The 13,372-nt window shown below is 34.0% G+C and overlaps 1 protein-coding gene across 16 annotated transcripts in view; it reads left to right on the top strand.

Moving 5' to 3' along the window:
- The window catches only part of LOC108038413 (restin homolog), a 29,579-nt gene that overhangs the window by 813 nt on the left and 15,394 nt on the right, over positions 1-13,372 (top strand). For 11 of the 16 annotated variants that reach the window (XM_044460306.1, XM_044460303.1, XM_044460302.1 and 8 more), the window contains exons 2-3: positions 6-399; positions 11,866-11,928. In XM_044460306.1, coding sequence (XP_044316241.1) covers positions 75-399; positions 11,866-11,928 — 388 coding nt within the window. In that variant the 5' untranslated portion in view covers positions 6-74. Of the gene's footprint in view, positions 1-5; positions 400-4,377; positions 4,571-11,865; positions 11,929-13,372 lie in introns of those variants that run through there. The other 5 variants (XM_044460310.1, XM_044460309.1, XM_044460307.1 and 2 more) reach the window with 2 other exon arrangements.

The following is a 13,372-nucleotide window of genomic DNA, read 5'->3' as shown; positions in this document are numbered from 1 at the left end:
CCAAGTTTTTTAAATCGTTTACATTTAATACGCGTGTGTCTAAAATAAGTGAAAATTAAAAGAAATAGTGAAAAATGAGTGATGAAACAAGCGATTCGGGCGGGCCAAGCGCCCCTCTACCATCGCCAGTTACTGCGGATCCGGAACCAGGAGTTACGGCCTCCAAACTACCGGGTCCAACCCGATCCAATATTCCCACGCCCGCTTCATCCGGATCTGGAATTCCCACGCCCGCTGTCTCAGGATCAGGGATTCCCACGCCCGCTGCCCCAGGAACCGGAATCCCACAGCCCAGCAAAATGAAGGCACCATCTAATTTTGGGTCGACAGGATCTGTCTCCAAAATCGGAAGACCCTGCTGCAATCACACAACCCCTAAATCGGGGCCACCACCAAGAGGTAAGTTCAAATCGATGCTATACCAATTCAAAACAGGTAATATTGTAGTTAGAAGTTAAATGTTTAATATTGATTGGATATAAATTTAAGCTACAAACTGCAACCATGAATACTATTTGAAACTCTGTGTATAAGAAAGGTAAACCTCTTAGTTTAAAGCCTTTTCTATTTCAACTTCCTTAAATCAATAATAACCAAATTATTATACATTAGGCACAAAGAGTTAGCTTTCAAATCAATGGTAAAAAATAAAGCTTACTCAGACTAATAGTTAATCAATAAACAATACCACCCTTGAAAACACTGTCAAGTTATTCAAATGTCATAAACAAATTAACATCTCAATTTGTTTCCCGTCAATGGTTTTTATTTCACAATCTAACTAATTTAGTTAAAAAGCTTATCTTTTTTTTTAAGAACTTCCGCGAGTTATTAAAGACTATCTTATTGCAAAGAACGAAAATCTTTTGGCAAGAAAAGGTCACCAAAATTCGTTGATCTACGAAAAAGAATCTCTATTAAATATGTTTAATTAGTAAAAAGTTTCGCATCAAAGTTGGTATTTATTCATTTACCCGCAAAATGGGCGTTAAAACAAACAAAAACAAAAAATCCAAAAAGAATGGTAAGTGTAACATAAAACTTTTAAAACTTAACACATTGGTAAAAAATATATTAATTGGATATTTTTAAGCTGAACCCTTAACTATACAATTTGCCTTTGAAAAAGGTTAAACTTATATATACGTCTGCTCCACTCTCAAGTTTTTTCACAATGAAAATGCACTTATTTCGTGTTTAGATATTGGGCTTAAGCAAGTCGTCTGTAATTCCGGTTCGAACCAACTGCAACCACCCACATAGGCACCCACAATTTATAGTTTTTTATAAGCTCCGCGAATGCAATGATCTAATGGAAACGATGACAGGCCCACTCATTTGCTGAAAATATACACACTGACCCCACCCACTTTGAGTGCACTTTTTTGCACTACATTGAACTGCTAACCAAATTCTAAATTCCTTTTACAGAGGGGAACCCATTTCTCACTTTTAATAATATCAAAGTGTTATTCCCATTGTCAACGGTTTTGTTTTGTAAACAAATGCTTCACTTCACTCAATTATTTAATCATTTTGCAGCACCTACGCGCAATACAAAAATAAACAAAACAAATTGCCGCCCACTCCTAACTCTCGATCATAATTATAGAGCTGCCCCGAAAAGTGTTTTTTGGGAAGGAGAATTATGGCCAATTAGACAAGTGCTGCTACCATTTAATTGATCCGCCCATTGTGGCTCATTTCAGGCACGTAACCTAACCGCAGCCGTCAACAAACGGCGACCCACTAGCCTATATAGCAAACGATCTGCCAAACGATCCATCGATTGACGGGTTTTCTATTTCGCGAACACACGTTCCATATCCAATTGACAGTCGGTTTGTAACCGCTAAATCGTAGAAAGCCTCCGGGCAAAGTTACCCAAAATAAACTTAGCAATTGTATTGCAATATTGTTACAGATTGAACTGAGTCACGAGGTGCATATGCGTACAGTGGGTGTGGAAATAATAGCCCCCAAGAGAATAGTTCACACGGGACAGATAGTACTGTTAATGAAGCAATCACTTATGGTAATTTGATTAACTCTTTAATTAGATTGTGTCACAAACTAATTTTTCATATAGTACCAGCTCAGATTCATTACAAAATAGTTTAATAAATACGACATAGTCATTTATTGCACATGATAATTGAATTCATTTAAGGAATTATGTTATTTACGACAGACATTTAATAAAACATTTAATAACATGTTACATTCCATAATTGTAGTCTTATCTATTTCTTCATTATTATAATGTATACATTTTTTTGTTTACATTGAATCTAGTTAAATGATTTCATAGTAATATAATTTATTAAAGAACAAGTAGTGTCTTCAATGGTAGGGTCTAATTTCTGAGTTATTTACTTATGAAAGTAATAATTAACCCACGTGATTAATAAGCTAGGTGAGAATTATTGTACCACTTTGGTTAACTCGTAACAATTACTAATATAAGACATACAGATTTAACTCGCTGCCTAAGTCCAAATCTCTCCTAACATTCTGAAACGAACTGTATGACTCTCTGCCAAGACCTGCCATTTATCTCGCAACAATCAATGTCACTCGTCACTGAGAAATATCCCAACCCAGACCCCAGAAAACCTGGCGACCGGCCGGCAATCTTTCTCTCTCTAGCTCCCTAATTGAATTTGTTCTGACGATGACACAGAAAATACACACAAAATGTATCTTCTGGCATCTTTGTGTGATCTTTAGAGGTGTTTTCGCGCTGTGCTGCGCATTTTGATGCCCGGTTCCGTTCTCAGCCGATCTGATATGTATGATCATTGCGGTCGCCCAGTGGTGTTTGCTCGTGGATGAGCTTATGTCACATTTATTGGTTTCGATCGGAAACAAGAGTGGAGCCAGCCTCTATAGCACCCATAAAACAGAGAGCTCATTTGTCTTCGCATTAAGATAGAATCGGAATCGGGTCCGGGATTGACGTCTAATGGATGAGCACTGTCTGGCTGGGGATTACTCCATTAGATTCTAGATTGAGCTCGGCTTTGTTTACATCACCGACTCGGTGGGAGAGTCAATATTGATGTTATGATTAACCACTTTTTGTGTTTCTTATTTGACTTTACTTCATTAAGTCGTTGAAATCTTTATAATTGAAGACACGTGTTGAATATTTAAACCGAATACGGCTCAGATTTCAACCAAAAAGAACAGTAACTCTTCAAAAAAGGAAAAGAGTTTTATATGATACAATAAATCATGTTTTTTCAATAATTTACTGCTACCTGAGCAACAATTTCGTCCAAAATGTATTTGTATTCGAACAACCATTTCATCTTAGCGGCACTATTTTCTAACAAATCTTAAAGGCCACATGCACTTTTTGTGCATTTTTTATATATAGCTGATAAGTATTTAAAAATAATTGACTGTGATTAGCTTGATCATTTGTCTGGAATTCAGTATTTTAATCTCTCGAAACAATTGTTCATATGTTTTCTACTTGGAAATTTAAAAAACAATTAGACACGCATCGATGTGTTAACTAGTACCAAGTGATTCAGAACTTGTGAAAGCCCCTTAAAAAATAGTTAAAATAAAATACATTTATTTTAAAGATTTTTAAACTAGTACCTAAATTAAAAGTAAACACTTTAATTTTAAAGTATATACAGCTCCAGGAACACTGTTTTTCGTTTAGTTCTCTTTGCAAAACATTTTAAAAACTATAAGTAAGCCATTTATATTTTCTGACTAGAAACTCAAAACAATCGTAAAAATAATTGAAACTCTGAACATTTGATATATTTTTAATGACTAAAAATTAAATACATTTTTTTAAATAAACATATACAAAATATAATCTTAAATGAACATGACAACTATTTCATCATTAAAAAGTATTTCAATCGAAATTAATAAAATGAACTTGGGTTTCTCTGAATGCGTTAAATAAAAACTCTTATTATTATATCAAAATATTTCGGAAAGAAATCTTAAAACTTTCAGCTTTTGACTTATCTTTTAAATTACTTTTCTGATGCTTTCGCTGCACTTACGGATAAAGTGCTAAAAGCCATTGAGCGATCGATCAATATCGGAACAGAAAAGGAAAAATATAAATGAAGCCATGTGGCAACACTTTGTTTGCTGGATTTACTTGGCTTATACGCGTCCGTGCAAAAGTCGAAAATAAAAACAATTTTTTTACGGCTCTTACTTTAGGCAAGTAAACGTTTATTCAATAAAAACACACTGAAAGCGGGCAGGCATTGCCACAGTGTCTGCTATTAAACACTGGCCAACAAAGCTGCGATTCCGGATTGGCAATCGCTTGTCGCTCTCTCGCCGCGAAGTATCTCAAAGTTTTGTGCTGGCTTCGCTTCGCGATTGGCGCTCGACGTTCAGTTACTTGAACGACTTTTCGCGAGGCGGACGTGTTGCACGCGGGATCGCAACTCAGATGGCAACCAATTGAACTTGATCGGCTCTATACTATAGCTTATAGTGAACACGCAAACGAAATTGAACAAATCCAAAATAAAAGCCAGCTATAACAGAGAATAATTTATTGTTATAAAACTCACAAAAGGTGATTTGCAGTCACATGAAAATTATTGTAAAAACAATTCATCAGTTATCTATAACTCAAAAATCAAAATTATAAGGCTCAGAAGAAGAACTGTAAATGCAAAAGTTTTGTGACCCTTTTTTCCGTCCTTGTGTAATCCGTAAAAGGACAATTTATTTCGGTGCCAGATATTTTTGGAAACTTTTGTTTTTCATATTTCAAGTGACAGCCTTTGACCTTGGTTCGTCTGGTTGATTACCATTTCTTAATCAAATTTATTCTTTTGTTGCTCTGTGAAACTGTGATTTGCCTTTCGACGCCCTGAACTCATAAATATTTATTTAATTTTTTTGTCTTAGCCAAGCCTAAGTTTTTTCAAGTTCTTTTACTTAATTTGTTTTTATTGCATTTAGCGATAAGATATTTAGTTGCTATCTCTCCTTTAAATTATAACATTAGGTGATTAAAATTTTACCGATTTTCCTGGGGCTTGGCTTATTTATGTCTGCTCAGTTTAATGGCATCGATAATTTGGCAAACAAAAATGCCAATAAATACTGTAGTGTGATTCATTTTATACCATTTTTGAACTAGATTTTAGGTAGTAAACCTAATTTATTTTGTTAAATATAAAATAAAGTAAATATAAACAAGGACTTCAATTAAAAGTTAAATGATTCGGAAGATATTTTATAAACACAGTTACCTAGCCTTTTTTTGAATATAGTTAACTTAGTAAGTTTATTTTCCCCTAGAACTATTTTAAAAAGTAACTTCCAAGAACTGTAAAATAATACAACAATTTATAAGGCAGGGTTTACCCCTTAGCCTTTTAACTCGTATCACTAACCATACAACATATAGACTGGTCATTTCATACAACGAATTTGGTCACAAAATTTTTCACTCGGGGAGCCCCAGTGCTGGAATCGGCAGGCCCCGACACTTCGTGTGCCTTCGGGTTTTTTCGCTCTCGTTCTAATTCTTATTTTGACGCTCGCGCTCGAGTTCGGTCGTTCAGTCGCAGAGACGCGCATTTTGAAGAAGGTTGGCCTGCGCTTGAATTGGGCTTTGTATGTATGCGTGTTCATGCATTCTCATACAGGGGTGCATGTGTGCGATCATTTCATTTCGATGCAGCAAGAATATTTTGTCTTTTGCTACTTTTCAGACTTGGTACCCTAACAATATGGGCGTATTCACTATTGGGTTAATGATAAAAATAAGAATATTATATGTTATAGTATATTTTTAATATTTCAGCATATATTTCATCTTGGTTTACAAATTCAAATCAGTGGTAGCAAAAAAATATTTTGCATATATGTATGTATTCCAATTAATAGAAATCAATCTACTGAGATAGGAACAGGGCACATCGCAGTCGGTGTCTGCGCTTAGTGGTTCAGAAAACTTCAAACCAAATCAGCTTTGGTTGTTGTTCTACGAGCGTATGGTGCCTGCATAGCCTACCGACGATTGAATTTTAGGGGTGGGTACAGAAACAAGAACGTTTTTTAGGACACTTGTTTTGAATGTTATGTTTAATGATAATTAATTTTATAATTTTTTTTTTATATTAAAAATCATTAAAAGTTTACTTCTTGATTTAAAATAGTAATATAAATTTAAGAAAATCACTTCAAATTTTTTTGTCTGTACTTTATAGTGGATAAACAATTTGTTATTTTCCAAGATTAAAACTATAAAATTATTATATGTACATATGTATATTTATCGGTAACTAATTCAAGCGGCGACTTTCAAGAATAAGCAAACATAAAAATATATATAACTAGATCATTAAATAAAAACATTAAACAAAATTACACTGCGAATCAAAAAAGAAATCAACCAAAACTCATTAAACATATCATTCAAAACAAGTGTCCTAAAAAACGTTCTTGTTTCTGTACCCACCCCTAAAATTCAATCGTCGGTAGGCTATGCAGGCACCATACGCTCGTAGAACAACAACCAAAGCTGATTTGGTTTGAAGTTTTCTGAACCACTAAGCGCAGACACCGACTGCGATGTGCCCTGTTCCTATCTCAGTAGATTGATTTCTATTAATTGGAATACATACATATATGCAAAATATTTTTTTGCTACCACTGATTTGAATTTGTAAACCAAGATGAAATATATGCTGAAATATTAAAAATATACTATAACATATAATATTCTTATTTTTATCATTAACCCAATAGTGAATACGCCCATATTGTTAGGGTACCAAGTCTGAAAAGTAGCAAAAGACAAAATATTCTTGCTGCATCGAAATGAAATGATCGCACACATGCACCCCTGTATGAGAATGCATGAACACGCATACATACAAAGCCCAATTCAAGCGCAGGCCAACCTTCTTCAAAATGCGCGTCTCTGCGACTGAACGACCGAACTCGAGCGCGAGCGTCAAAATAAGAATTAGAACGAGAGCGAAAAAACCCGAAGGCACACGAAGTGTCGGGGCCTGCCGATTCCAGCACTGGGGCTCCCCGAGTGAAAAATTTTGTGACCAAATTCGTTGTATGAAATGACCAGTCTATATGTTGTATGGTTAGTGCTCGTATGTACTTTTGGCCCTTCCCATTAGCCTCTATCGATGTACTGAAAACGTAGCTAATTAGGGATTTTCCGCTGGAATCCGCCTTTTCCTGTTTACAAATACTTACATGAGTAAATTGACGCACAAAAAACATGTAAATGGGCTAAGCACGTGTCCCCAACCTCTCTCTCATTGAAATGTCGGCTAAATCGCAGCGATAACCTTAAGGCATTCTATATCTACAATAAACTCTAAGCAACAACCAAAGTTTATTTGCCGAAACAGCAATAACAAAGTTCGGTTGCGGATTGTATTGAAAATTTGCGGTTAACCGCTAATTAGATATACAAATTCGTTATTGCTGATTTGTATTTTGACTGAAAGAGACACAAATGCTGATCAGTCTAAAAATACGTACATATATATGCGAAATGGAATGACTTTCACAGTGGCAATATTTGCATATTGCCTAAGACTTTGATTTTTAGTGCAATTTGTTTTTTGTTTTTATTTGTTTGTGAATTGTTTGTTGTTTGTTGGGCTCGGCGTTGACGTCTTATTGCCAAATCAAATTGGCTTCCACCGGCGGCTAACACTGTATGCAAATTTCAATTTTGTATTTAGTTGTCTGTGGCTAACTTTCTTTCCGTTTTGCGGCTTTCTTTTCACTGCCACGTTCCGTTCGCATAACGCACATTGTGTCTGTAAATTGTCTAAGCATTTTGGACCAGGCCAAGTGTTTTCATTCGCCTTGGCTTTGGCATTGTTATTGTTAACTGGTATTTTATCAGCTCTACATTTTTGTGTATTTCTTTTGTAGTTGTTATTATTATTTTGGTTCTATTGAAACCGGCGCAACAACAGAGTGTTTGATAAGAAAACACATTTTTATTTTGGGTTTCATACTCTCTTTGGCAGCGACATTGCCAACACAAAAACGCTATAACTTTTGCTGTTGCCATGTTATCTTTGAATTAGAATTGAGCGTGAGATCTACACATATTATTTCGTTGGGAAGTGAAATTATTACTCATCTGGATGCTGATAATATTACTGATTGTGACATGCGAGAGAATGCAAGACATCTTTTTGGAATTTGCTTGATAGAAAAGAAATTATAGAAAAAACTTGAGTCCGATAAAATATTTTCAAAAATAATTTTAAAAATGTATTTGTGTCGTAAATCTAGAATACGTTTCAAATTTTATTAGTGCTTTCTAGACAATTGCATATCTTTAATATTGATAACCAACATAATATAATATAATATTTAAATCAATTTTCATTGCATTGTGTAAATACTCATTGATTGCTTAAGTGGTCAATTAAAAATAACAGTAGGTTTTCAAAGCAGAATCTTTAACATCGGTAGCCTTCTTTAGAGGGATAAAGCTATTTTTAAAAATATATTTTTTAATGCATATTGCAAATGCACATTGCAACCTCTATTTTTAAAAAACAAAGTAAATTTTGAAACGCAAAAGCAGATTTATGGGGAAACTTACAAAAGTTCAAGGTTTTAGATGCTTACACAACTAGAATTGAAAAATGGAGACATCATATATAGAACTAGATATATAATGATTACACAATCCACCTGTGCAAACTTGTGGGCGTGTGGGAGCTATGTCATAAAGCCTTTTGAAGGCATTGCCTTGACAGAGAGCTCATCCCATCTGTCCAACTGGGATATATATTTTTCAATTCATTATACCCATATATTTCACACTACTTCCGAACACATTCTATATACTTTTATATATTTGCTGTGGATCCCGCCACCGGCAATAATGATCTGTCGTCATTCCACTCAATTTAGTCGGTTTGTTTACACCATTTTTTTGTTGCTTTTGGCGTTCGTTATATTTGATTTATATTTATATATTTTTGAAGCTTCGCAATGAGCTCAGCTTGGTATTTGTTCTAGAACTGTTGGCATAGACAGACTCACTTGTCGTGGGTGGTGGCGGTGGCGTATGAGTAATGTTCGATAATGTCCGATCACGTATACGCACCTTTGTGCCGGGCTAATTTGCATTGCACTTTGTTTGCCACTCATTTATGGGCATTTAATTGCGGTAAATGCGTTTTTCTTCGCCTAATTGCGTTTCACACGCTTTGAAAATGATTTTTATTTTGTATTTATTGTTTGCCTGTTTTCTTTGCTTTTCCGCCGGCGGCGCCTTTTACTTTTTCTCACTGACTTCCCCGGCAGTTTAATTACAGTTTCTTTGGCTAAACACAAATCAGTAATGAAAAGAGAAAAAATTGAAAAAGGTGTAACCACCTTAGGTTAATTAATTTTTATGGTTCGTACCTGGTTTTCTTTTTTTTTCGATTATGAAATGATATTTCAGTTTGCACCTGTTTTGCTTCAAAATCTTTTCAAATGATTTATTGTCACAACTGAGTGAGCCGGAGTCTTTCTCTAGCTTTTCGTGTAAACAAACCCATTATTGCCTTCATTTTATCCTCTATTTTCAACGTTAGCTTATTTTTGGTCAGTATATTTTTGTTTTTGCTTGTCTTTGTTGAGATACTTTTCTGCTTCTAATGAATTATCGGCCTCCGTAGTTTTTCGTAAGCTTAATGGAAGTATCCATTAAGAAATGTCGGTGGACCTCACAGAAGGAAAGCTTATGGGTTCCTAGAAATTTTCCAAACCTATTATGTAGTTATACTTATAATTATTAATAAACCTACTATAAGACATGACATTTTTTTTTTAAATTTTTCTACTTGATGTTAAGTTATTTTTATTGATCTCCAGACACACAATTAATAAATATGGGTTCCGGGTATTTTAATATTTGGTTTTTCATTGTCAGTTTCATGCATCAAGCAAAACCAACCAAGTTTAGCTCAAAAGCTTAACATTTAACAATTAAAAAACAATTTTAATCACTTTTTTCCTTACTTTTTGGTCATTTTTTTGTGTTCTCTTTGGTTTGCTCATTGTTTGGCTTACACTTCACTGCTTTTAATTATTTCGTATGCAATAAAGCTCAAAGCAAGAACAGCAAAAGCAAAAGTCAAATAAATTAACACGTCACTTACACAGTTCTCGGGACGAAGCACTTAAGTCTCGCTTGAAATAGCCCCAAGTGCTAAGTTAAAATGCTCAACAGAAATGCGTACTTAAATGTATTTGTTAAAAAAAATTCTGCTTATAACGCTTAACTCTTCAAGGAGCTAAAAAAATGTTGTTAGAAAGAAAACTCTTCTTTTTAATTATAATTGTGTAAAGAATAAATTGGAAAATAATTACTGCTCATAAAACAAACCAAACAATAATTAAATTGGAAAATAACTTTTTTAGCAAACTTGTTAAAACTTTACACAAAACCAAAACTTTAGTGACTTCCATTAGAGATGATGGATGATGGGCTCTCCTTTAATGATGACATTAATGTCCACTTTTGGCTTTTAAATACAGTTATAAATTGCGACACGCCCACTTTTTTAAGTCTGCGATCGAACGATCCAGCGAAATAAATTCCATTTCCAATTGCGTGTGGGTTGCACAACCGAAATTTTTATGGCAACTGACCAAATTCAAAGCGAATTACTTTCAGCATTCTTCGCCGACTCTTTAGCCAAAATATTTCTGAAGAGTCTTTTTCATAATTTGACATAGCAAACAAACAATAATTAAGTTGTTTTTTCTGCTTATCTCGAGATCAAAACACACGCGTCAGTAGGAATATTAATTATTTCCAAATAAACAATAAAACAACTTAAGTTGCTTATTTGTTTAACTTCTCTCATTCGGTTGTTAATTATGTACAAGGTAAATAAATATTGATTGCCGGTGGAAAAGTCAAATGTCAAGTCGCCTTGCTGTTAAATATTATGTTTTCTTTTTTACTTGCTTCTTTTTTATAGGTCATTAAATGGTGTCTAGTTTCGTTCTGTGAGGGAAACTTGTTTTTAAGCTTTTGCATAATATTGATGGATTGCTTTAGCCGAAAATGCTAATTTATGTTACCCCGGGGTATAAAGTGACATTCATTTTATAAAGACTGCAATTTTCTGGATGTGTCCACTGATATCTTGTTAGCAATTTCTTCTAGAACTGATTAATAAATAAAGAAATGGTAGAGACCCCAAAATATCGTATTTTAACATGATTTTATAATGAAATTAATTAATACACACAGACAATAATTTACAAAATGCCGAAAAATATCATATTACTTATTATATATTTGAATATGTTAGGTTTGACTTTGACACCGAATACATTGTTCAAGTCATTTAGATGTTTGATAAGTCAAATCAAAAATACAGTAAAGTTAATTTAGTATTGTACAAAAAGATATTTCTGTTTTTATCAGAATTTCTCTTTGCACTTAATTCCAGACATTTGAGACTGCGGAAACAGTTCACTAAGCTGTCTATATCTTTCTGTTTTTTTTTAAGCATTTCCAAGAAAACCTTCACCCAACACTCTCCCAGTTATCTAATCTCTTTCAAATGAAATAAAAGTCTTTTGGGGTGGAGAGGTTGATCTGCTGGAGCGACCCATAACTAATTGCCACTTTTGCACTTTACTTTTTTCTGCCTTTTATGTTAGCCACATTTTCTTGGCTGAGCTTTCTTGGCCCGTTACCATGGCCTGAATTCGCTTGGCTTAGCCCCCAGCCCTTAGCTGTAATTATAATTTAATTTTAAGTTAACATATTTGTTTTAATTTTTGCTATGCTCACTTTGCGTTTTTTGCGCTTGTTTCTTTTTTTTCTTTCGTTTTTAATTTTATTTTTAGACACAGCAAGCATGAGTCGTGAAAGCGATGACAATTTAAGTTCGATCAATTCGGCTTATACAGGTAATTATACTTTTACGTTTCACTTATACCTTATTGATTGCATATATTTGTTAATTTTACACATGTTTCTTACTTGGCTTATGCTGAATGCGTTTCATTTAATCTCTTCCCATGACATTATTAATTTTTAATTAATTGCTTGTTGATGTGGGCGAAATTAACACATCTGTGTCAACATCTTTTCGGGCATAAAATAATCGATTTGGAATTCAACGGGAGTTGTTTGCAAGATATTAATAAGTTGGTTAATTTACAAAGGTCTATTACACGATAAATAACTCATTGACTAATATAATTGATCCAGGCTATTTCATATGAGTCAGAGTTTAATTCGAAAAGAAAAAGGTTTTATGATTCTTATATTCTCAATTATAAAATATTCTGTTAATAAACTAAAAGTATTCGTTTTCTTATTCATCTCTCATCAAAACTTAAAAAAAAATTTGTGAAGAAGATGTTTTTATCAATTTATAACCTTGTTACATTAAATATCAAAAGGGGAAATTGAAGAGGCCTGTTTACTTGTATTGACATGGTGTTCCATTAACAATTTAACAGTCGTTTGTATACCTCAATGCGATTTGTATAGACCCTGAAATAAGAAATGATTCCTTCCTCAACTTTTAGTTCAGTGATCTCCGAACAAAAAACAGACATTTCATTGCCTTATCTACTTGTGTATGCAACATCTTTCCTCAGATAGGCAAAATGTCAAAACAATCTCACGATCTGCGACAGTTCCATTGTATCTATATCCCAATCAAAAATTCGAATCAAAGGCCAATCAATGTCAGTCGTAATCAGTCATAATTTTAATCGCTTATTACCTTAGCTGTAGGGTAACTTCATTAGGCTAAAATTGATTGTATAGACCGTAGGGTAACTTCATTAAGCTAAAATCGTTTTTATAGACAGTGTGTTCATTGGAATGTTCATTCAACTGTTTGCCCTTCTGCCACATGTGTTTATTATTTTATTCGCATTCGAAACACGTTCTAAACTTAAACAAATTTTAATTGTAATGCGAAATACGCGACTGGAACAGAGGCCCAACCGGATTTTTTGGGTATTTACTATATAGTATACATCTATAATTAATAATATATGGGACACGCCTTTAGGCGATCAGCGCTAGTCACGTAAGCATCTTCATCTGGAAAACCAGTTTTCTATTTGGTAAAATTCTAGTTTGTCGCACAAAGATTCCTGTTGAAAACATTAAGCATTTCAAAATAATGGCAAATAAATATTTATATAAATACATTACCGATGCAATTATTGTCTGCCCAGAACAATGAGCAGAAATTAATTCAATTGAGATAAAAAACGACACGCTAGAACTGGTACAGTGGGGTTTTTTAAAATCGAATGCTCAGCAGTTGGGAAACACTGACTCAAGACATCAGGAAATCCAAAGATAAAATCGGGCATGTAACTAAATTAC

This window comes from Drosophila rhopaloa, unplaced genomic scaffold (genome assembly GCF_018152115.1).
Source record: "Drosophila rhopaloa isolate 14029-0021.01 unplaced genomic scaffold, ASM1815211v1 contig_2, whole genome shotgun sequence".
Lineage (NCBI taxonomy): Eukaryota > Metazoa > Arthropoda > Insecta > Diptera > Drosophilidae > Drosophila > Drosophila rhopaloa.
The sequence above is the reverse complement of the archived record's forward strand: the minus strand, read 5'-3'. Positions and strand labels throughout refer to the sequence as shown.